This window comes from Delphinus delphis, chromosome 16 (genome assembly GCF_949987515.2).
Source record: "Delphinus delphis chromosome 16, mDelDel1.2, whole genome shotgun sequence".
NCBI classification, from domain to species: Eukaryota; Metazoa; Chordata; class Mammalia; order Artiodactyla; family Delphinidae; genus Delphinus; species Delphinus delphis.
Genome location: NC_082698.1, coordinates 36,368,472 through 36,393,100, shown reverse-complemented (window position 1 = coordinate 36,393,100; position 24,629 = coordinate 36,368,472). Strand labels below are relative to the sequence as shown.

The following is a 24,629-nucleotide window of genomic DNA, read 5'->3' as shown; positions in this document are numbered from 1 at the left end:
GACTCATCAGTTGTGAAGACTTTTTTTGAGACTATATTTTGTGGATGACATTCAGAAACGTCATTCAGTAGCAGATTTTATTTTTCATCAGTCTTCAACCATGAAATCTCACTGGAGAGAAGATAAAAGATGCTGTTTCTCAGTCGTGGGAACAGCCTTCCTAAATGAGAAATGAGGTCTTGAACCTTGCTGTTGCTAAAGATAATATCAGAAAAGAGTAAGACCAATTTTTTTTTTTTTTTTTGCAGAGAGGATTTTATTTATTATTATTAAGCCACTATACAGGGAGTTTTTATCACTACATAAATCTCTGAATTTGTTGTAGGGGATACAGAGTAGTATAAGACAAGGTCCTTGCCCTCAAGAAGTTTCTAGTCTAGTTAGGGAGGCCACACATAAGTAGAAGTTAACTAAAAGTACAGGAAGTGATAGTACATCTCATTAATTTTATAATTGTTAAGAGGAAGTTTATTCATTGAAAACTGAACATATGAGCACGTACAAACTACTGTAACCTTACTTTTTTAAGGAGGTACAATATTCTTTTTAACTTAGTAATTTCATAAAAGATTTATCAATATGTTTTTTTTTAACCAAAAATTAATTGAAAGCAAAGATTGAAGCTTACCTTCCAGTTTCTTGGGCATTTCTATGAAATTTGAGTTATGAAATGTCAAGCCAGTACTTTCATATTTTTGCACACTTTCCTCCCATATTCTAGATCAGTGTTTATTTTTTATTCTATCAGATACTTTTTTTCTTAATTTTCACCCATAAATTGCATATTTGAAATACTCTATCAAACTGCATTTAAGTAATTTTCTCATTTTGATTACATCACTGATTATACAATAAAAAAAGCAATAAAGATATTAAACTTACTTAATTGTATGATTGGTGATCTTGTAGTTTGCTGGGTTTTGTTGAAGGTAAATGTGTAATTTCTTTAACTCTTTTTGCAATTTAGGAAAAACAAAACCAAAAACAGCCCTGTTGTATTGAATTTGGGGGTTTCAGGACTGATCAAGGAAAAAGATACACCGCAAGGTGGCAGTAACGTATGAGGAGCTTTACTGGGGTAGCACTTTGACAGGCACTTTGCGTGCTTGGCAAGTTGCCCACAGCATGAGACTTTCCAGAGACTAGAGTGAAGGGCCAGTCACCTAGAAGGGGAAGAGGGGAATTGGGGAGGGGTGGGGGTAATAGGAGAGGGAGCTCTCTGTAAGTGATATATTGCTCAGCAGCACAGTAGGGAGTCACTATGTCAGAGACCTCCAAAGGGTAGCAGTGGCTTGGGGTCTTATAGTCCTGGCTTTTATCTGTGGCTAGCAGATGGTTGGGTGCAGTTTCATGGGATGTGGGAACCAGTTGGGCTCTAAATGGCTAAAAATGAGCTTATTTTGGCTATATGTAAAGCAAACAGATGTGTAAAAATTTGAGTTTGACACCTCAGTGGGTTTTTTTTTTTTTTTTGCAGTACGTGGGCCTCTCACTGTTGTGGCCTCTCTCTTCCCGGACCGGGGCACGAACCCGTGTCCCCTGCATCAGCAGGTGGACTTTCAACCACTGCGCCACCAGGAAAGCCCCTCAGTGGGTTTTTGAACGAATGATCTTGGCCTGCTGTGAAGAAGTAAACAATGCAGGGCCAGTATACAGGGGCCATCTTTGGCTTATTTATTTAACCCCCATGGTTGCCCATTACTAACTACCTTCTTGAACCAGGAACTCTAGTGGGCAGTCACTGTTCTGAATATTTCATAATATTCAAAGAATAGAGTGCTCTCTCCATTTCTCCCTGGTATTGTTCGCCTAGTAGATTTTCAGTAAATATTTTAATGTTAATATTTTATCAGTGAAGATTACCCCTAAGTTTACCTTTAAATTTAGTGACTTGATGTTTAATTTAGTTGTAATAGTTTACTGATGCATTATTCCATGTTCGCCTTAATTTTTAAGACCTGTGATGTATCAGGTACTGTTTTGAATATGTTCACATACGTTATTTCACTTTTTACTTGCATTATGTGGAAGAATTCAGTTGAAAGTAATTGTCCAGATTACCGACTCCTAATTGCTAAAACATTACAAAGTCTGTAAGTAACATTCTTCAGAAGACACTAAATAACTAAAATAACACAAGGTTATAATTTACTCCGCCCTTACTGTTTGATTTCTGAGAGGATTTCAGGCAGAGTCTGAGTGTTTTATACTCTCTTATTTTATGGGTTACCTTTACTCATGAAATCTCTTTGGCTGAATCTCCCCATAGGTTGCAGCACATGAATAGTAGTGGTAGGCTGTATCCACTATTATTTGATTTAAAATCTGTAAATAATTGTCTTTTTTCCTTTCCATGGGTCATCATGTTATAGATGAAATAGTCTAAAGTTTTCCTTTTGGAAATGTAGTTACATGGCAAGAAGTAGTGGGCTGGACTCACAGACTTTATAAACTATGGATATATGATTTATTAAGGTTATCTAAGGAAGTTACTGTTATTCTTGCAGAATGGAATCTAATGTAAATCAAGATGGGGTGCCTAGACCATCTTATGTTTTCAGTGCTGACCCAGTTGCGAGGCCTTCGGAAATAAATTTTGATGGCATTAAGCTTGACCTCTCTCGTGAATTTTCCTTAGTTGCTTCAAACACTGAGGTAAGTACAAGAAAAGTATTATGTTGATTATCATGATTGAGAGCAAATGGGCACACACACACACACACACACACACTTGTGGACAGGTACAACTAGAGCAGAGCTTTCCAAACTTTGTAGGTTTAAGGCAAACTTCTATCTCAGCAATTTTTTCATGGTGCCCTAAATACATAACAGTTCCTTTTCACGTAGTAGGTGCAGACATCTTAATGACTATTTATGCCCTGACTTAGTAGCCATTTGAGAAAAAAATAACTTATGAAGTTTTTAAATATTAGTTTTCAATAACCACGGTTACTTACTAATGGGCAATGTGTGCATTTGGGGTGCTGCACAACTTCTCAAGCTTTGGAATCAGATTAGACACTGCCACCTGCATTTCCTGTTCTTCATTGTTTTGGGGTCGTACTTGCTTTCTATCACAACCACCACTGGAAAATCCAGCTTCACTAAGATATGACATCATCAAAAGAAATAGTGTGATCTAAGGTTGAAACTGAACTTCTTCAAGCTAATAGTTCGTGGTGTTCAACATGTGTCAAGTACTGCTGTGGTTCCCTCAGAAATGTAAAATATTCCACTATGCCCCTAGGAACTGCAGGCCTTAGTTTAAAAAATAATGCAGATTAAAAAAAATTAACTTAGTAGTGTTTAAGAAATAAGTCTTTCTACTACTCTACCTACTGTCACTATGTTTGCTGTGTTTATAGACTTTTTCTTATACATTTACTTTCAATCCATTTATATTCTATTTATTACAGATTAGATTAGTAATTTCGATGCCTTAGAGAGATGGACTAACCCATTTTATAAAGAAAGATGGAGGGGGAAAGAGGAGTATAGGGAACATATATAAAAGGATAATAATTATTTAATACCCATCATGTGCTAGGCTCTTCTACTTTAGCTCATTTAATCATAGATAAAGAAGAGAGGAAGGGATAAATGCCTCTTGGTGTATAAATGGAATTATACATTACTAGACTTTTGTGTGTGCCTTCCTTCACATAATACAAGGGTTGGTAAATAATGGCCTGGTTTTATAGTTCCTGTTTTTGTATTGCTTACAAGCTAAGAATGGTTTTTATATTTTTAAATGGTTGAAGAAAAAAAATCAAAAGAAAAATCACGTTTCATGACGTAAAAATCAAATATCACGAGTCATATTCATTGGTTTACTTATTTTCTAGGTCTGCTTTCGCAACAGAGTGGCAGAGTTGAGTAGTTGTGACAGTCTGTAGACCCTGTAGAGCCTAAAAATATTAAGTGTTATTTCTTTACACACAAAAAATTTGCTGATCCCTACTTAGCATGTTGTTTTTGAGATCCATCACGCATCATGTGTCAGTAATTTGTTACTTTTTATTGCTGAATAGTAGTTCGTTGTGCAGATATGCCACATATCCATTTACAGTTTGATGGACATAAGAGTGATTTCCATTTTGGGGCCATTATAAATAATGCTTCTCTGAATGTTTATGTGCAAGCCTCTCTGTGAACTTATGTTTTGTTTTCATTTCTCTTGGGTCGATACTTAGGAGTAATTGTGGGTCACATGGTAAGTGCATATTTAACTTCATAAGAAAACTGAAACTGTTTTCCAAAGTGACTGTACCAGCACCAGCAATGTATGCAGGTTCCAGTTCTTGCACCTCTTTGCCAACACTTGGTAATTTTATGAGTGTGTAGTAGTACCTTGTTGTGGTTCTAGTCTGCATTTCCCGAAATGAGCACTTTTTCAAGTATTTCTTGGCTCTTCCTATACCTTCTCTTGTAAAATGTCTCTTCAAATAATTTCCCTACTTAAAAAAATAGGTTGTTTGTCTTATTACTGATTTGTGAGAGTTCTTCATGCATTGTAGATACATATCCTTTATCAGATCAATAGTGTCTTGATTAATAGAGGTTTTTAATTTTAAAGAAGTCTAATTTAACTTTTTTTTCTTTTACGGTGATTTCTTTTGTAAGTCCTAAGAAATCTTTGCCCAAGGTGGTGAAGGTTTTTTAAAACATTTTCTTCTAGAAATGGTTAGAGCTTTTGTTTTAATGGTGATATTTGTTATCCATCTTGAATTAGTTTTTATGTATAGTTGATGTAGGGATACAGGTTGATTGGTTTGTTGATTTTTTTTTTTTTAACCTCCATTTATCTAGTTACTTTAACATTATGTGTTGAAAAGACTTTCTTTTCCCCATTAAATTGTTTTGGTGTCTTTATTGATAATCAAATGGCTGGGTATCTATGTGTGGATCTATTTCTGGATTATTCTCTTTCATTGACCTATTTGCTTATCCTTATGCCTATACCTCACTGTCTATTTCTGTAGGTTTATAATAATACGTGAAATCAGATAGTATGAATTCTCTAGATTTGCTTCTCTTTTTTAGGAATATTTTGCCTTTTCTAGGTTCTTTGTAAATATATTCATAAATTTTAGAATTGACTTACCAGTTTCAACAAAACAGCCTACTGGGATTTTTGACTGGGATTGCATTGAATCTAGAATCAATTTGGAGAGAATTGCTATTTTAGTAATATTGGAGAGTTTTAATTCATGATTGTGGTATATTTCTCAATTTATTTAGGTCTCTAAGGTTTTAGCAATGTTTTATACTTCTTTTGTTGAAGGCCTTCAATATCTTTTGTTAAATATATTCTTAAGCATTTCATGGCATTTGATGCTATTGTAAATTATATTTTTAACAGCTTTATTGAAGTAAAATTAAGATACAATAAGCTGTACATATTTGAAGTATAGTCTTTGACAAGTTTTGACATAATGCATATGCTTGTGAGAATGTCACTACAGTCAAGAATAGTGAATATTTCCATTACTCCTGAAAGTTTCTTTGTGCCTCCTTGTAATCCCTCCCTCCCATCACACCTCCAAGTAACGGCTGATCAAACATTAGTTTGTACTTCTAGAGCTTTATAGAAATGTAGTCATAAAGTATGTACTCTTTTCTTACTAAGCATAATTATTTTGAGTTTTATGCATGTTGTGTGTATCAATAGGTAATTCCTTTTTATTGTCCATTGTTTAGATATGCCACAATTCATTTATCCGTTTATCCGTTCACTTGCTGAGGGACATTTGTGTTTATAGTTTCTGGCTATTACAAAGCTTCTAGGAACTTTTGTGTACAAATCTTTATATGGACATATATTTCCTTTATTTTTTTCCCCTTGGATAAATACCTAGGATTGGAATGGCTGGATCATTTTTAAGAAACTACCAAACTTTTCCCAAGTGATAATAGCATTTTATATTCTCAGCAGCAGTGTAGGAGAGTTGAGTTTCTCCACATCTTCACCAACACTTGGTGTCGTCAATCTATTTATTTACTTATTTGTTTTTAAACAGACTATTTTTTAGAACAGTTTTATGTTTACAACAAAAATGAGCAGAAGGTACAGTGATTTTCCATATACCCTTGACCCCCATATAGCTTCCCTCATTATTAACATCTCCTACCAAAGTGGTGCATTTGTTACAACTGATGAATCTACTCTTGACACATGATAATCACCCAGAGTCCTTGCTGTATAGTTACATTGTGGTTCACTCTTGGTGTTGTACATTCTGTAGGTCTGAACAAACGTGATGACAGGTAGCCATCATTATGGTATCATACAGTGTATTTTCACTGCCCTAAAATTCATGTGTTTCACCTGTTTGTCTCTCCCCCACCCCCAGTAACCACTGATCTTTTAACTGTCTCCAAATTGTCGCCTTTTCCAGAGTATCATATAGCTGGGATTATACAGTAGCTATTTCAGATTGGCTTCTTTCAGTTAGCAATAGGCACCTAACGTCTTGTCGTGGCATCCTCCATGTCTTGTCATGGCTTGATGGTTCATTTGCTTTATTTCTAAACTATATTCCATTGTATGGATGTACTGTATCCATTGTATGGATATTTTTATGTATTGGTATCAGATAGATATTTGCATTTACCTTATGTCTAAAGATGTTGAATATGTTTTCATGTGGTCATTCATTCACCTATTGAAGGGCATCTTGGTTGCTTCCACGTTTTGGGAACTGTGAATAAAGTTGTTATGAGCATTCATGTGCAGATTTTGTGTGGATGTTAAGTTTTCAGTTCCTTTGGTTAAGTACCAAGGAACGTGATTGCTGGAGTGTATGGTACCAATATGTTTAATTTTGTAGGAAATTGCCTAACTATCTTCCAAAATTGGTGTAACATTTTGCATTCCCACCAGCAGTGAATGAGAGTTCTTGTTGATGCATATCCTCAACAGCATTTGGTGTTGTCAGTGTTCAGATTTTGGCCATTCTGATAGGTGGGTAGTGACACCTCTTTTTAATTTGCATTTTCCTGATGACATACAGTGTGGAACATCTTTTTATATGCTATTTTTCCTCTGTATATCTTATTTGGCAAGGTGTCTGGTAAGGTCTTTGGCCCATTTTAATCAGTTTGTGTTCTCACTGTTGAATTTTAAGAGTTCTTTGTATATTTTGGTAATAGTCCTTTATTTGATGTATATTTTTGCACATATTTTCTCCCAGTCTTTTCATTCTCTTTACTATGTCTTTCACAAAGCAGAAAACTTTAATTTTAACAAAGCCCAACTTATCAATTATTCCTTTCATAGATCATTTCTTTGGCATTGAATCACAAAAGTCATTGCCAAAGCCAAGGTCATCCAGATATTTTAAGTTATTTTTGTGAAAGGTGTAAAGTCTATGTCTAGGTTAATTTTTTTGCATATGGATGTCCAGTTGTTCCAGCACCATTTGTTGAAGAGACTGTCTGCTCCATTGTATTGCCTTTGCTTCTTTGTCAAACATCAGTTGTCTGTATTCATGTGGATCTATTCCTAGGCTCTCTTCTGTTCCATTGCTTCTGTTCTTTTGCCGGTGCTACACTATCTTGATTACTGTAGCTTTATAACATGTCTTGAAGTTGGGTATTGTCGGTCCTCCAACTTTATTCTTTCAGTTTTATGCTGGCTACTACGGGTCATCTTTTTATTTTTAGTCATTCTAATAGGTGTGTATTGGTATCAAATTGATATTTGCATTTACCTAATGTCTAAAGATGTTGAATATGTTTTCATGTGGTTATTTGCCTTTTGTATATCTTTGGAGAAATGTCAATTTAAATCTTTTGCCCATTAAATAAAATTGGATTGTTTTCTTATTGACTCTTAAGTGTTCTTTATGTTTTCCAGATACATCTATCTATCAGATATGTCCTTTGCAAACATTTCCTCTATGGCTTGTCTTTTCATCCCTTAAGTGTTTTTGGAAGAGAAGTTTTTAATTTTGATGAAGTCCATTTTACCAGTTTGTTCTGTTACTATTGTGCTGTTTGTGGCGTATCTAAGAAATCTTTACCTAACTCAAGGCCACAAAGATTTTCTTCTGTGTTTTCTTTCAGAAGTTTTACAGTTTTAATTTTATATTTAGGTCTATGATCCATTTGGAATCAATTTTTTGTATAATGTGAGGTATATATTCAAATTCCTATTTTTTATTGCATATAGATATCCAGTTGTTCTAGCACAATTTATTGAAAAAACTATCCTTTCTGTACTGTATTTCCTTTGCACCTTTGTCATAAATTAAATGCCCTTGTATGTGGAGGTTTATTTTTGAATACTCTATGTATTCTGTTTCATTGATCTTTTTGTCTGGCTGCCAGTACCCCACTGTTTTGATTACTGTAGCTTTAAAATAAGTGTTGAAATCAGGTGGTAGTGTTAGCCTACCAAATTTCTTCTTTTTCAGAGTTGTTTTGACTGTCCTAGGTACTTTGTATTTCTCTGTGAGTTTTTAAATGAGCTTTTAAATTTCTTCCAAAAAAAAAAAAAAAGCCTCCTGTGGTTTTGATTGCAATTCCATTGAATCTGTAGATCAGTTTTGGAAGAATTGACATATTAACAACATTGAGTCTACCAAATAATGAACAAGGTGTATCTCCATTTATTTTGGTCTCCTTTACTTTCTCTGAGCACTGTTTTTTAGTTTTCAGTATATAGGTGTTTCATATCTTTTGTAAGATTTTTCTCTAAGTAGTTCATAATTTTTGAGGTTATCCTAAATGGTATCGCTCTTTAAAATCAACTTCTATTTCTTGCCAGCATGTAGAAAAACAATTGATTTTTGCATTTTGATCTCCTATTATGCTACGTTGCTAAACTCATTTAATCGTTCTAGTAACTTTTTTGAAGATGTCAGATTTCTGTATGTTCATGTTGTCTGTGAATAAAGATGATTTTATTTCTACCTTGCCATTCTGGATGCTTTTCCTTTTTTTTCCTTTTCCTCCTCCTCTTCCCTTTCTCTCTCTTCCCCCGCCCTTCCTCCTCTTCCTCCACCTCCTTTCACCTGATTACATTGGCTAAAACCTCTAGAACCTCTAGTACCGTGTTGAATAGAAGTGAGAGCAGAAATCCCTGGGTTGTTACTCATCTTGCTACTCATCTTTGATTCAGTCTTTCATCATTAAGTATGATGTTAACTATAGGTATCTTATAAATGCTCTTTATCAGGCTAAGGAAGTTCCCTTCTATTCCAGTTTGCTAAGAATTCTTATTATGAATGGATGTTGAATTCATATATCACATTCAAGTCATCATTCAAATGCACTTTTTTGCATCTATTAGAGATAAAAGTTTCTTCTCATTCTTTTAATGTTTTTATGTACCCTAATTGATTTTTGAATGCTAAACTGACCTTGCTTTTCTGGGATAAACCATTTTTTGTTAGGATGTACTATCCTGTTTTACATATTAGCTAATATTTTTGTTAGGGGATTTTTGCCTCTTTTTTATTCTGACAGAGAACTTTTATCCAGAATATATTTAAAACAATTACACGTTAATAAGAAGAAAACAAACAGTCTAATAAAAATGGACAAAAGATTTGAACAGACACTTCACAAAAGAAGATATTCGTAGGGTCAATATGCACCTGAAAAGGTGCTCAACATCATTAGTCAAAAGGGAAAGGCATAAATTAAAACCACAATCAGATACCACCCTCACACCCACTAGAATGGCTATAATGAAGAAGACTGGCCACACCACCCATTGGTGAGCATGCAGAGCAACTAGAATGTTCATCCATTGCTTGTAGGAATAGAAGATGGTACAACCACTTTGGAGAACATTTTACCTCTACTTTTTTTTTTTTTTTTTTTTTTTTCCGGTACGCGGGCGTCTCACTGCTGTGGCCTCTCCCGTTGCGGAGCACAGGCTCTGGACGCGCAGGCTCAGCGGCCATGGCTCACGGGCCCAGCCGCTCCGCAGCATGTGGGATCCTCCCGGACCGGGGCACGAACCCGTGTCCCCTGCTTCGGCAGGCGGTCTCTCAACCACTGCACCACCAGGGAAGCCCATCCCTCTATCTTAATTAAGGATATTGTTTTGTAATTTTTTTCTGAGGGTATCTTTGTCAGGTTGTGGTGACCAGGTTATGGCAAACTCAAAATTCGTTGAAAAGTGCTCTCTCTTCCTTTATTTTCTTAAAGAGTTTGTCTTTAATTTGTGTGATTATATCCTTAAATGTTTGAGAGAATTTACCAATGAATTACCAGGGTTTGGAGTTTTTTTGTGGGATTATTTTGTTTGAATGTAAATTTAATTTCTTTAATAGATACAGGGTTATTCAAATCGTCTAGTTCTTGTGTCTTGTTTGCTGAGTTGTGTTTTTCAAGTCATTGTTTCCTTTTTTTAAAAAAAAAATTAAAACATTTAAAATTATTTTTTAAAAAATGAACTAAGCTCATTTCTTCCTCAAAGGAAGCAGTAAAGAGAATGCCATACAGCAAAAAAAATTCTAAGTGTGTGATGCAATTGAGCATTTGGGTTAATAGACTATTCTGGTTACTTGTGATTTATTCTACATTTCTGTGTTTTAGTGACTTAGAGCCTTGTTATTTGTATTGGTTTTAAAGGTTAGGATCTTATGGCAAAGAAGCATATTGTAAACGTCAAGTATAAATATAGAAGACAGAGGAAATTGAGTCTTTTGTGGTATTTTTGTTTTTTTAAAAACAGATTTATTTTTCTTTAAACATATAAAGTGGTTAAAAACAGAAGAGTCACTGTTTGCTTAGAGGTTTTGTATAATCTCAGATTGTTTTATAGCAATCAACCACTTTAAAGAAAGATGATCTCTGAAAAGCCATATTTTTTATTTTTAAAATATTTTCTCCTTTTAAGGCAAACAGTTTGGAATCCAAAGATTATCTCCAGGTTTGTCTTCGAGTAAGACCATTGACACAGTCAGAAAAAGAACATGAGTCTGAGGTTTGTGTTGAATTTAATATGTTTTACTTCCATTAAATGGGCAAAATACCATTGTTTTAATTTACTTATTGTTAGTTTTTATTTATTTATTTGTGTTCTAGGGCTGTGTGTATATTCTGGATTCACAGACCATTGTGCTGAAGGATCCTCAAAGTATCCTTGGTCGATTAAGTGAGAAAAGCTCTGGGCAGATGGCACAGACATTCAGTTTTTCCAAGGTAGGTACCCATGTGAAATGGAAGATTTTTCTTTTCAGGAAAAGAAACTTGGCTTAGGCTAAATTGCTACCTAATTATATATAATGAACTATATACAGCTTGTGCTCATGAAACTTAGATCTTAGGTACTGGTATTTTTTTCTCAATGGTAGGACTCAAATTTCAGGTGTGTAAATATATAATTGGAAGTGAGAAAATCTTTGTAGAGTTCTTGCAATCTTTTTTTGGTGGAGGGAAGTATCCTTTTCAAAATCTAGATGAAAAGTTATTGGTTGGGGGCTTCCCTGGTGGCGCAGTGGTTGAGAATCTGCCTGCCAATGCAGGGGACACAGGTTCGAGCTCTGGTCTGGGAGGATCCCACTTTGCCGCGGAGCAGCTGGGCCCGTGAGCCACAACTACTGAGCCTGCGTGTCTGGAGCCTGTGCTCCGCGACAAGAGAGGAAGTGACAGTGAAAGGCCCGTGCACCGCGATGAAGAGTGGCCCCCGCTTGCCACAACTGGAGAAAGCCCTCGCATAGAAACAAAGATCCAACACAGCCAAAAAAAAAAAAAAAAAGAGTTATTGGTTGGGTCAGATTTCTATCTTGAAAGCTTTTTGAAAGTAGTTAAACTAGCAGGTGTATTTGTGGGAATTGGGAATATGGCAACTTTTAAGAATGAATCTTGTAGGACAAATCTTTTAAATATTAAAAACATGAAAGGGTAGAACTCATTGTGGATATTAACTTGAACATTCTAAAAAGATTTTTTTTAAAAAATGCTTGTTTAGGTTTTTGGCCCAGAAACTACACAGAAGGAATTCTTCCAGGGTTGCATTCTACAGCCAGTTAAAGACCTCTTGAAAGGACAAAGTCGGCTGATTTTTACTTATGGGCTAACCAATTCAGGAAAAACTTACACATTTCAAGGTAAATAGTTTTATTTTTGCTAGAAAGGAAGAAAGAGGCACTAATAATGTACTCATTTTCATAATACTTCTTATAGTTATGTTTCCATTGCCTAGCATATTTGCTCCATTTTTAATAGTAATAGCATATTGAATGTGTATTGCCAATGGCTTTTAATTCAGATCGACTACTTTACCCATATGTAGAGAATTACATGATGATAAAAACTCAGAAGGGGGCTTCCCTGGTGGTGCAGTGGTTAAGAATCCGCCTGCCAACGCAGGGGACACGGGTTCGAGCCCTGGTCTGGGAAGATCCCACATGCCACGAAGCAGCTAAGCCTGTGCGCCACAACTACTGAGGCTGCGCTCTAGAGCCCGTGAGCCACAACTACTGAGCCTGTGTGCCACAACTACGGAAGCCCACGCACCTAGAGCCCATGCTCTGCAGCAAGAGAAGCCACTGCAATGAGAAGCCCATGCACCACAACGAAGAGTAGCCCCCGCTTGTTGCAACTAGAGAAAGCCCGTGTGTAGCAACAAAGACCTGACGCAACCAAAAATAAATAATTAATTTAAAAAAAACCCTTAGAAAAAGGATTGATGTGACATAGGGAATTAAGCATGGATAACCAGGGAAACACTTTATATTTTATTTTACTTTTATACTTTGTGATAATGAATGATAGCCAATCTTAAAGCCTGATCTGAATGTAAAATTTCAGGTTTTGCATCAGAATAATAGTTGATAAAATGTCAATTATACAGTTAAGACCAAAATGATGGAAAACCAAGTAATCCTTCAACTTCTCTCACTCTTGTCTCAGCTTTTTACTCTTGCCTGTTAGTGGTATAAAAGGAGACTTGGTAGTTCAAGAATGTTTTTTTCTAAGAGAGTATAAAACAAAAATTCTTTTCATAGGCACAGAAGAAAATATTGGCATTCTACCTCGAACTTTGAATGTATTATTTGATAGTCTTCAGGAAAGACTGTGTACAAAGATGACCCTTAAACCACATAGGTCCAGAGAATACTTACGTTTATCACCAGACCAAGAGAAAGAAGAAGTAGCTAGCAAAAGTGCATTGCTTCGACAAATTAAAGAGGTATGGGAGTATTTTAGTATGTAAAATATACATAATCCTGACCTTTTAGTAGCTCTTTAGTTTGTTTCAGCCTATATTGGACTGTTTTGTGGTGCTTGTGGCTATTGTCTTTTCTTTTTGAGAAAAGTATTAAAAGCTTTTTTGAAGTCATCTCTTCTTATTTCATACTGTACAAACAGCAGAAATGTTTAAACAATACAAATGTAAATGGTTCTTAAATCTTTTTTGGTTGCTGTAGAAACAGCAACTTTCTATATAATGATTTTTAAAAATTCTTTTTTTAATTGTAAAAGTAATATGTATACACAAAAGCTAAACAAGAGAATGTGAAAAATAAAAGTGAAAATTTCCTATAATTCCATTCCTGAAGAGAAAACCAATATTAGCAGATATGAACATATCCTTTTTGATCTTTTTCTCTCTGTACACACAAAAAAATCTATGTACAGAGCTTTCTGTATGTGTCTATATATACACACAGAAACATAGTCATATATAGTTGCATATATCTTCATATCTTTTTCTCTATATGTACGATATGGTCTTTTTTTTTTTTTTTTTTGCGGTACGCAGGCCTCTCACTGTCATGGCCTCTCCCGTTGCGGAGCACAGGCTCCGGACGCATAGGCCCAGCGGCCATGGCTCACGGGCCCAGCTGTTCTGCGGCATGTGGGATCCTCCTGGACCGGGGCACGAACCTGCGTCCGCTGCATCGGCAGGCGGACTCTCAACCACTGCGCCACCAGGGAAGCCCTGGTCTTTTTTTTTTTTTTAACAAAAATGAGATTTTATTATACAGACATTCTGTAACTTGCTCTTTCATTTAACATGTCGTAAATCTTTTACTACCTTAATTCATGTGTCTTATCTGTTAGGTTATGTTTTTTCCTCTTTTCTTTCTTCTTTTTAATAGTTTTTTATTTAATAAATTTTTTTTTATAAAGTATACTTGTCTATTTATTCCTTCTTTGCCTTGTGGATTTTGTGTTATGCTTTCAGACATTTATTTTATCTATTTAAAATTGTTAAAAACTATTAACAGTCTTTATAAATATATTCAAAACACTGATGGGGATTTTCTTCTTAAAGTAATTTAGAAATCAGTGTTTCAAGGTAATAAAATATTGTTGCTCAGTGGAGAGCAAAGTTCAGAATCCATGATTATGGTCTCTGCAAGTAAAATTGTGAGTATTTTAACAAAATTTATGGAGATTGGTGGATAATTGCATGGATAATTCATAGAGGAAATTAAAGTCATTAATAATGAGAAAAACTTCCCCTAACAAGTTACCTGGTTAAAACAAAATGTTATTTTGCCTATGAAATTATTAAAATTTTAAAAACTTGAGATATGCACTTTTTTAAAAGTTCTTTTTATTGAGATATAGTCGATGTACAATATTATAGAAGTTTCAGGTGTATGATGTGAAATACACACTTTCACTTTCATATATTGATTGTAAAATGTGTCTCTCCAAAGCAATTTGGCAATACTATACTAAGAGTGAGAACTTTAAAATAAGTTCATATTTTCATCCACCAATTCAGATTTAGGTATATGACCTAAGGGAACAATTAAATTACAGAAGAAAAAAATAATATATTAAGATGTTTATCTTAGTATTATTTAGTTAAGTCATTTCACATCACATCTCTTCAGTTAGGCAGCCACCAAATGTTTACAAATAATTTTTAATTATAGAGAGAAAAAGCTTACAATGGAATAAGTGTAGGGAAAAATATAGAAGGGAATATATTGAAATTTTACTAATAATTGCCTCTGAGTGGCAGTGATTATATATGATGATATTCTTTTTAATATTTTCTGTGGTTTCCCAGATTTCCTATTATTAGGATGTATTATTTCACTAGGAAGGAAATTAATAGAGGTCGTTGAATTGAGTAGATGAAAGGCAGGTGGCTTACTTGGATAGGTAATTAATAAGCTGGTTATTTAATCTTAACTAACAATGTTTTTTAACTTTTTAAAAAAAATCTTTTTCAGGTTGCTATGCATAATGACAGTTATGATACTCTTTATGGTAAGGTTTCCTTTCTCATTTACTTTTAAAATGTTGATTATTTGAAAAGCTTTTAATTTTTGGATCACTTCTGGTGATTTAATTTCTTTAATAAACAGTAATACTTGGAAAATGGTACATAACTATATGAAATATCAGTCATTGTAAAGTTTTATTTTGACTTAATAAATAAGTCCCTTTCACTGGTTAACTTTCATGTTGTTTCGAGAGAGACACTATTTTTCCTTTGTCCTTTATGTTTAATTTTTACGTAAAATTATTTGTACATTTATTAGCGTATTTGCAGAAAAGAAAAGAAAGATAAGCGGATTTTGGTTAATACAAATATTTATATCTGCTTTGGTCCAAAAAGTTTTTAACATTGCTGGTCAAAAGATTAAGGATACTTAGTTTTTCAAGTCCAGGAGTCTTGATCTATCCTATTGTCTCATTTAATTTTGTGATTATCTTTTTTATTTTCTGTAGGAAGTTTAACAAACTCTTTGAATATCCCAGAGTTTGAAGAGTCTGTGAGAGACTGTGAACACGCGAGCTTGAATATGGATAATAATATAAAATTTTCTGTGTGGGTTTCTTTCTTTGAGATTTACAATGAATGTATTTATGATTTATTTGTTCCTGTCTCATCTAAATTCCAAAAGAGAAAGATGCTACGCCTTTCCCAAGATGTAAAGGGCTATTCTTTTATAAAAGGTATACTAGTGAGTATTTTTTACTTTATTGCTCTGAAATTCCTTTCTAGGCTTTGTTATAGGAGAGCAGACTGGAAATTGAAAATTTTTATACTAATTATTTTTTATTTTTTAATCTATTTATTTTTGGCCGCATTGGGTCTTCGTTGCTGTGCACGGGCTTTCTCTAGTTGTGGCGAGCAGGGGCTGCTCTTCGTTGCAGTGCACGGGTTTCTCATTGTGGTGGCTTCTCTTGTTGCAGAGCACGGGCTCTAGGCACGTGGGCTTCTGTAGTTGTGGCACACGGGCTCAGTAGTTGTGGCTCGTGGGCTCTAGAGCACAGGCTCAGTAGTTGTGGTGCTCGGGCTTAGTTGCTCTGTGGCATGTGGTATCTTCCCGGACCAGGGCTCGAACCCGTATCCCCTGCGTTGGCAGGCGGATTCTTAACCACTTCACCACCAGGGAGGTCCTGTATCCTGATTATTAACATCAAGATAATAGTTTGTGCTTTGAAAGTATGTTTTGGTATGTTAATTAAACTTGAAGGTGAAGGGGTCTAGTTTAATGTTGTATTTGCTAGAGTATTATTGATTGGATTTTAGGGGATGGGAAAAGCTGTGTGTGTAGGTATTCACATTATTCTGCTGCTTTGTAACGGTATTCAAACTTCAGAGCCATGTATCAGTAAATGTTCTGTTCCATAGTGCTGTTTTTCCAACCTTTTAAAAATCACTACCCCACAGTAGGAAATACATATTAATAACATCATGATCCTGTACCTGCATACGTCTATATATACATATATACAATTGAAAAGTTTCATTAATTATACTTACCCTTACTACAAGGAATGCACTTTGTTGTTTTCTATATTGTACTTCATTTTTACAATACGCTAGTTGTGACTCAATAAATTTGACTTCGTGACTCACAAATGAATTGCAGTCTATAATGTCTCATAGCTAGGTAATTTTCTAGGTTTAATCTGTAATGTATTTTGTCTTTTTTTTTTTTTCTGGATGTCTAATTCTAAGGAATCTTACCTATTTTTAATTTTCCCTTTGGCAGATTCTGTTGAAGAACATTTACTTTCTGTGTTTGTACTACTTAAGTACTGGAAAATCATTATAATATCCTCTTCTTGCATACTTCTTTTTTTATATTTATTTATTTATTTATTTGGCTGCATTGGGTCTTAGTTGTGGCATGCGGGATCTTCATTGCAGCGCGTGGGCCTCTCTCTAGCTGTGGCGTGTGGGCTCTAGAGTGTGCGGGCTTAGTTGCCCCATGGCATGTGGGATCTGAGTCCCCCGACCAGAGATCGAAACCACGTCCCCTGCATTGGAAGGCGGATTCTTAACCACTACACCACCAGGGAAGTCCCTTATGTAATTCTTTTCTAATGGAGTATGGAATAGCTGAGTTGACTATACCTAGGGCATGTTATTAAAAGAAAGATTTTATTATATGTCTTTGGGAAAGAGATTACATATCTTCAAAGAGATTACATTGTACTGCAAATGCTGTGTTTTTATAAATTGATATGTGTCCTCTTTATTTTTTAAAGATCTACAGTGGGTTCAAGTATCTGATTCCAAAGAAGCATATAGACTTTTAAAACTAGGAATAAAGCACCAGAGTGTTGCTTTCACAAAACTGAACAATGCTTCCAGTAGAAGGTAAGGAGTAAACCCTGTGGTGTAAGCCTGAGGTGTGCTAATTTAAACACAACTAATTTAAGATTAAAGTGGACAGTAGGTTCTCTGATATATTAAATGAATTCATAGGCATAAAAACATTCTGTAAACTGAAGAGCACTAAACACATAAGATTATCAAGACTGTTTCTTGTTCTAACGTAAGATTTACTAATTTACACTCAGTCTGAGGTATTTTTACTCTTTATGTATGTGAATATCTAAGCTCAGTGTTTTAGTTACCTGTAACGGTGGACTTTTCTCTGTGTTTTTCCTACTTACCCCATGAACACAGACACTGTATGCATACTGAGTTGGGCCAAAATCTCAAAGGGCTAAGGAAGGATTTTTTTTAATGTTTATGATATATGATACATGATATACATATCATGTATCATATATGATATGTGATATACATATCATATATCATATATATATGATACATGTTTTTGCATAGCTAAAGAAAAAGGAAGGATGTTTTTGATGGAAGGGATTGGTGGATGAGAGACAAAAGAAAATAAGTTTAAGTTTATACGTAAAACAGGTTTTCTCTTAAGGGGGAAAGAACCCTGTCCCCCATGTGTGGAGTGAAGGTAATATATAATCCAGATAAGCCTGTATTTAGGCCAGATGTATACTTTGCTTTAGGTATATATTCAAAGTAGATTAGCTGTAAATAATACCATTTTAACTAGTAATATCTCTGCAAGCAAATTGAGACTTTATTATAAATGATTTCATTAATAGAAATAAGAAGAGGAATAGGTTTGAAGGATTTGGGGCTAAGTGCAAGAAAGATAAGATACTTAGTTTTAGGTAGTTGGGTGGTATGTAGGTGATAGTGGAGCACTGAATTGAAATATCTGACAGCTAGTTGGAGAATGCAGCGCTGGAGCTATGGCTAGTATTAGGATATAAATAGATGTTGATTTAGATGCTTGTCTCCTATTTAGAATGCAGAAATTAAAAGTGAACGATAATATTTGATCTTTCTTTACTTCTTTTAGTCACAGCGTATTCACTATTAGAGTATTACAGATTGAAGAATCGGAAATGCCTCGTGTAATGCGAGTCAGTGAGTAAGTTGAGCATTCTTTAAATTGTAATTATTCTGAATTGTTTTGTTTTGAAGAATTTTTTTAGTTTTTTTTTTTTTTTTTTTTTAGATTGTCTTTATGTGATCTTGCTGGTTCAGAACGAAGCATGAAGACACAGAATGAAGGTGAAAGGTTAAGAGAGACTGGGAACATCAACACTTCTTTATTGACCCTGGGAAAGTGTATCAATGTTTTGAAGAACAGTGAAAAGTCAAAGTAAGAGTTGCTGAACATGTTATTAGCATATTAAGTATTACAATATTTAGACCCTTCAGCTTTGCTGGTTTTAGAAAGTTCTCTTGTTTTTCACTTCTTATGACTATATATGGATTGTAATTAAAATTACTTAGAAATCTTGGATAAAAAAAATGATAGAAATAAAAAAAAAATGTCAGTCAATGCCAGTGGCTCATCAAGTAAACACAATATTTTCCATAGCAAATATATATCAACAGACATCTTGGATAGTAAGCTTCTGATGATGCTGGTTTAGCATCTAAAACCACGTTATTCTTATTAATGCATTCTGTTTTTCTAGATGTGGTAGATTTCTGCATTAATTATGAATCAGCCTGTACCATTTCTAGTTAAGGTGTATATATTGCATAATTGGCCTACACTAGAAAACACAACCCAATTCAATGTGACTTTCTTTACATTTTGCCTAGTATTAGAATTACTATTATAACTAGTAGTAGTATTTAAAGAAAACAACATGAATAAACAGAAAATGATTATTATGGGTGGAACTAATTATTAACCTAGAATTTAAGTCCATGATAGCTATATTATTTCTTTGTAAAACTTATCAGCATCCTGACTTCATGAGATATGTTTTAACTTACAGTTTTTTGAAAAATTTTTCCGTAGGTTTCAACAGCATGTGCCTTTCCGGGAAAGTAAACTGACCCACTATTTTCAAAGTTTTTTCAACGGTAAAGGGAAAATATGTATGATTGTCAACATCAGCCAATGTTTTCTTGCCTACGATGAGACACTCAATGTGTTGAAGTTCTCAGCCATTGCACAAAAAGTAAATATAATTAAATTTCTGCACAATTTATTAAGCTTCTTATCATTAGAGTATTAATTATTTTTTTCTCGGAGTAGTTAACACAGTTTGCACTAGCTCTAAACCTAGAAAATAACTGAAAATTTAAAATGTAATACTTGATCAAGTAGTAGGACATAGGAAAAATATTGAAAGTAACCCCGCTTAAGAGTAAAATGACCTCAGTAATAAACTTACCCATTACAAATTTCGAGTAATTCTTGCAGCAAATTGTCAGCTCTGCTGTCCATCTGGTTCATTTAGTGGCTAATCAGGAACCCCCCTGCTAGGAATAGTATTGATACTAAGAACTTAACCCAGGAAAGTAAATTTATCTAGAGTATACATGTGTAATTAGCTTTTTTCTTATCAAATATTTATTTAAGGATGCTAATTCCTTCTTGCATGTTTGTTTGCATTGTTTTTATTTTTTAATTCTCAAGTTGTCATTTGACTTAAATTTATAAAATTTTTGTTTTGTGTGGACAGTTCTTGCCTTTTCTGTTTTAAAAGTTACATTGAATATCTTAACAGGTTTGTGTTCCAGACACTTTAAATTCCTCTCAAGAGAAATCATTTGGACCTGCCAAATCTTCTCAAGATGTATCACTAGATATTAATAGTTCAGATAATAAAATACTAAATGAAAAGAGATCCACAATTTCATGGGAAAATAGTCTAGAAGACGTGGTGGAAGATGAAGATTTGGTTGAGGATCTAGAAAAAGCTGAAGAAAAGCAAAATGTGGAAAGTGAATTTACTGATGAAGATCTAGATAAAACATTAGAGGATGATAAGGCTTTCAGTAGCCATGAGGAGAAGAGAGTATGTATTAAGAACTCATACTTCTAAAGTTGGCTTATTTATTATTCTGAAGTTAGGGTTAATAATTCTTAAGGCTGTTTCTCTCATTTTTTTAACAATACACTAATTTTTTCTTTCATCTTCATGTTTTGAAAATTTTCACATCCACAGAAAGAATAATACAATGAATACACATTTGCACTTCACCTGAATTTGCCAGTTGTTAACATTTTATCGTATTTACTTTAATTCTTTCTGTGAGTGTGTGAATACACATCTTTTTGGTGTATCATTTGAAAACAAGATGCAGACATAATGACACCTTACAAATAACTACTTCAGCATGTTTCCTAAGAACGTGGACATTTTCCTCATGATCAAAAGACCATTTTCATACCTAAGCAATTTCACATTGATACAATAACGTAATGTTTTATCGTCCATATTGAGATTTATCCAGTGGTCAGTATTTCCTTTATAGCCACTTTGTTATTGATCTACAACCAAAGTTAATACATTGCTTTTGATGATCATGTTTCTTTAGTTAATCTCTAATCTAGTGTAGATGTTTTTGAAAAATTGTGGTGAGTTGTCTTGTAGAGTATCTCCAGTCTGGATCTGTCTTATTACTTCCTGATTCAGGTTTAACACTTTAGATAAGCCTATTATATAGGTGAAGTTGTGAATTTCCCATTACATCACATCAGGAGGCAGCTGATGTCTGATTTCCCCATTTTTGGTGATGCTAAATTTTGCTCATTTGGCTAAGGTTTTGTGTTTAGATCTCTCTTCATTGTAAAAGCGTATCATCTGTGAAGATGCTTTGACACCATTTGAATATCTTGTTCCCCACTATCCTTTCACCCAGTGATTTTAGCATACTCCACCAAACTTTTACTTTGCAGTCTTAAGTACAATTGTGCAAAATGTCTGCCCAGTACTGATTATCCTATTTATTCAAAAACAAAAATTATTTGGTTGTCTTGTATTTATGGTAAACAAATAAGATTTAATGGTGGTTCTTTTTTTTTTTAATTAATTAATTTATTTTTGGCTGCGTTTTGTCTTGGTTGCTGCACGCGGGCTTTCTTTAGTTGCGGCGAGCGGGGGCTACTCTTAGTTGTGGTGTGTGGGCTTATTGCCGTAGCTTCTCTTGTTGTGGAGCATGGACTCTAGGCGCGCGGGCTCAGTAGTTATGGCTCACAGGCTCTAGAGCACAGGCTCAGTAGTTGTGGCTTACGGGCTTAGTTGCTCCGTGGCATGTGGGCTCTTCCCGGATCCGGGCTTGAACCGGTGTCCCCTGCCTTGGCAGGCAGATTCTTAACCACTGCACCACCAGGGAAGCCCAGTGCTGCGCAGTTCTTTTATCCTCTGTCCAAATACAATTCACACATATATTTAAGTTGTTATTAATCCTGAAATGTAGATCATGTCCACAGTACCAGTTCCCCTCATTAACTGGTCATAACTATTACATATGTATACATGGAGTATTCTTACCAGCGTCACAGGAACACTAGTAATCCTGTGCTCATGGATGTGCTTCAGTGGTATTGCCACATCTGACATCATAGTACTCTTTTGGACTGTAGAAGTCTAAGTAGATGGATGATGTATTGAGTTAAGTACTCTCATTTTAATAGTTTATTTCAGTGTCCCTGAAAGCTATAGTTGTGCCTGTGTTGTTTGGAAATGAAAATGAAAGCTTCAGATGCCACTATTCTCAGTTAATCTGGTTACTATGTGATTGGACCTTGTTTACCTTGGATCTCTGTAATGTAGTACTTCCTTCAGTGACAAAATGAGCCGTTAATAGTCCTATTTTAGGTTTTATTGATCTTCTCAAAACTGAAGTTTATATAGAATATCCATTAAACTTAAAATGTTAGTAGAATTTCAGAATTTATTAGGGAAAAATAGTGTAGTTTATAAAGGATTATATAGTGTAAATGCATATCTTATAATGTTGACTAGGTACTTTATTTTTATTTATTTATTTATTTTATGACTAGGTACTTTAAAATTAAAATTTAATCGAGGTTTTTTCCTAATATTTTAAAAAATGATTATAGACTTTGCATGCTTTACATTATTAGCATTTTAATTAGAGGATTGTATTAAAGATCATTATGAAATATATTGATATTAGCATATTTACACTTACAATTCATTTAATTAGGCTAACCAACCAGAATTTTTTTCACCGAAAACTTTGTCAGATGCTAACAATGATAGAAAACTAATTGTTGTTGAGAATTATTGAAAGAAACCAATTTTCCAAGGTTTCCCACATTCATGCAGATTTCTCTAAGTCTCCCACATTTCTTCTTCAGTAGTTATCATTTATTATTTTAAACAGTGGGAAAGTCTGTGGTTATTCAAAATTATAAAAGTATTATATAATCTTGGTGGAATCTAGAAAAAGAAAAAGAGGAAAATAATTAAATATAAATCTCTCTCTAATCTACTGCTCACATTAGTAGGTTTTTACTATACATTATAATATTGTAACCTAATTTTCTTCACTTAAAAATAAATTGTGAAAAGTATGAATTATAAATATGTCATCATAATTCATTACAGTAGTTTACTGTATGATGGTACCATAGTTGAACCCATCTCTTTGACTGTTGAGCTGGGTTTCACTTTTTCTTTATTTACATACAACCACTCACTGTTGCAAAAAACACAGTGACCATTCTTACAGCCAAAACGCTGGGTCCTATTATATAATTAATTCCTCAGTATAAGTTCTTAGAAGCAGAATTTCAAAGTCAGGATATCTATAGAAATATTTTCAAATACAAAATCGAAAAACTGAAAGATCTGTGACTTTGAGAGAGTTTATTAATTTATTATTGAGAAACTTTAATCAAAAACCTTGAAAAAGAATATTAGGCTTTTTTCTTGAATGCTATAATTTATTACATATCTATACTGGCTATGATGTCAAGTTGTAATTGCCTTATTGTTCATTGTCTGTATTACATGATTAATTATGTATGTGCTTTCAAAGACAGAGTTGTTGCTCACATTTGAATAGTTATAAAAGCCCAATAGGATAAGTTTAAAAATTTATTTTATTATTTATTTATTTATTTTTGGCTGTGTTGGGTCTTTGTTGCTGTGCGCGGGCTTTCTCTAGTTGTGGCGTGGGCTTCTCATTGCGGTGGCTTCACTTGTTGCGGAGCACGGGCTCTAGGCGCACGGCCTCAGTAGTTGTGGCTCGCGGGCTCTAGAGCGCAGGCTCAGTAGTTGTGGCTCACGTGCTCTAGAGTGCAGGCTCAGAAGTTGTGGCACATGGGCTTAGTTGTTCTGCGCCATGTGGGATCTTCCCGGACCAGGGCTCGAACCCGTGCCCCCAGCATTGGCAGGCGGATTCTTAACCACTGCACCACCAGGGAAGTCCCCAATAGGTTAAGTTATGTAACATTCTCTTTGTCATTTTGGAACGTGTTTGGGGGTTCTTAGTAACTACTCCATATAATACTTCAACTTTATATTTTGACAGACTAATTTTAAACTCAAACTTAAGCATGTACCACAGACCTGGTCTTTACTTTCTCCACCTAAGAAATGTGGATGCTGCTACCAAGCTTACAGAGGGTTGTGTGGATTAAATGAAATAAAATATGAACTCCCCAGAGTAGTTTCTGGTAGATAATAGATGCTCAAATTTTATTTTCTCTTCTTTCTTTGTGTAGCTAGACAGTGAGACATTTGAATTACTGTATATCTGTTTCTAAAACGTGGAGAGGCGTGCTTGATTTTTCAGATTAGTGAATCTCTGCAAATACACAATTTTCAGTGAAAATATCATCTCTAATAAAAGGGTGCATAATTACAATCTAAATGGAAAAAGTTTTATTTTTGAACACTTGGACAGTCTTTCTCTTGGAATATATTTGTTTTTTTAATTAGAATTTTAATATTTATATTTTAGAAACTTTTGGATTTAATAGAAGACTTGAAAAAAAAACTAATAAATGAAAGAAAAGAAAAGTTAACATTGGAATTTAAAATCCGTGAAGAAGTTACACAGGAGTTTACTCAGTATTTGGCTCAACGGGAAGCTGACTTTAAGTAAGTTTTTTCGTTCATGTCCTGGTAAAAAT

The 24,629-nt window shown here is 34.4% G+C and overlaps 1 protein-coding gene across 4 annotated transcripts in view; it reads left to right on the top strand.

Moving 5' to 3' along the window:
* The window catches only part of KIF20B (kinesin family member 20B), a 74,715-nt gene that overhangs the window by 984 nt on the left and 49,102 nt on the right, over nt 1–24,629 (top strand). For 2 of the 4 annotated variants that reach the window (XM_060034499.1, XM_060034496.1), the window contains exons 1-14: nt 1,143–1,630; nt 2,508–2,655; nt 10,856–10,942; nt 11,044–11,160; nt 11,930–12,068; nt 12,969–13,153; nt 15,159–15,195; nt 15,661–15,888; nt 17,434–17,545; nt 18,570–18,641; nt 18,729–18,875; nt 19,530–19,692; nt 20,245–20,535; nt 24,458–24,597. In XM_060034499.1, the coding sequence (XP_059890482.1) occupies nt 2,509–2,655; nt 10,856–10,942; nt 11,044–11,160; nt 11,930–12,068; nt 12,969–13,153; nt 15,159–15,195; nt 15,661–15,888; nt 17,434–17,545; nt 18,570–18,641; nt 18,729–18,875; nt 19,530–19,692; nt 20,245–20,535; nt 24,458–24,597 (1,865 nt within the window). In that variant the 5' untranslated portion in view covers nt 1,143–1,630; nt 2,508. Of the gene's footprint in view, nt 1–1,142; nt 1,631–2,507; nt 2,656–10,855; nt 10,943–11,043; nt 11,161–11,929; nt 12,069–12,968; nt 13,154–15,158; nt 15,196–15,660; nt 15,889–17,433; nt 17,546–18,569; nt 18,642–18,728; nt 18,876–19,529; nt 19,693–20,244; nt 20,536–24,457; nt 24,598–24,629 lie in introns of those variants that run through there. The other 2 variants (XM_060034498.1, XM_060034497.1) reach the window with 2 other exon arrangements.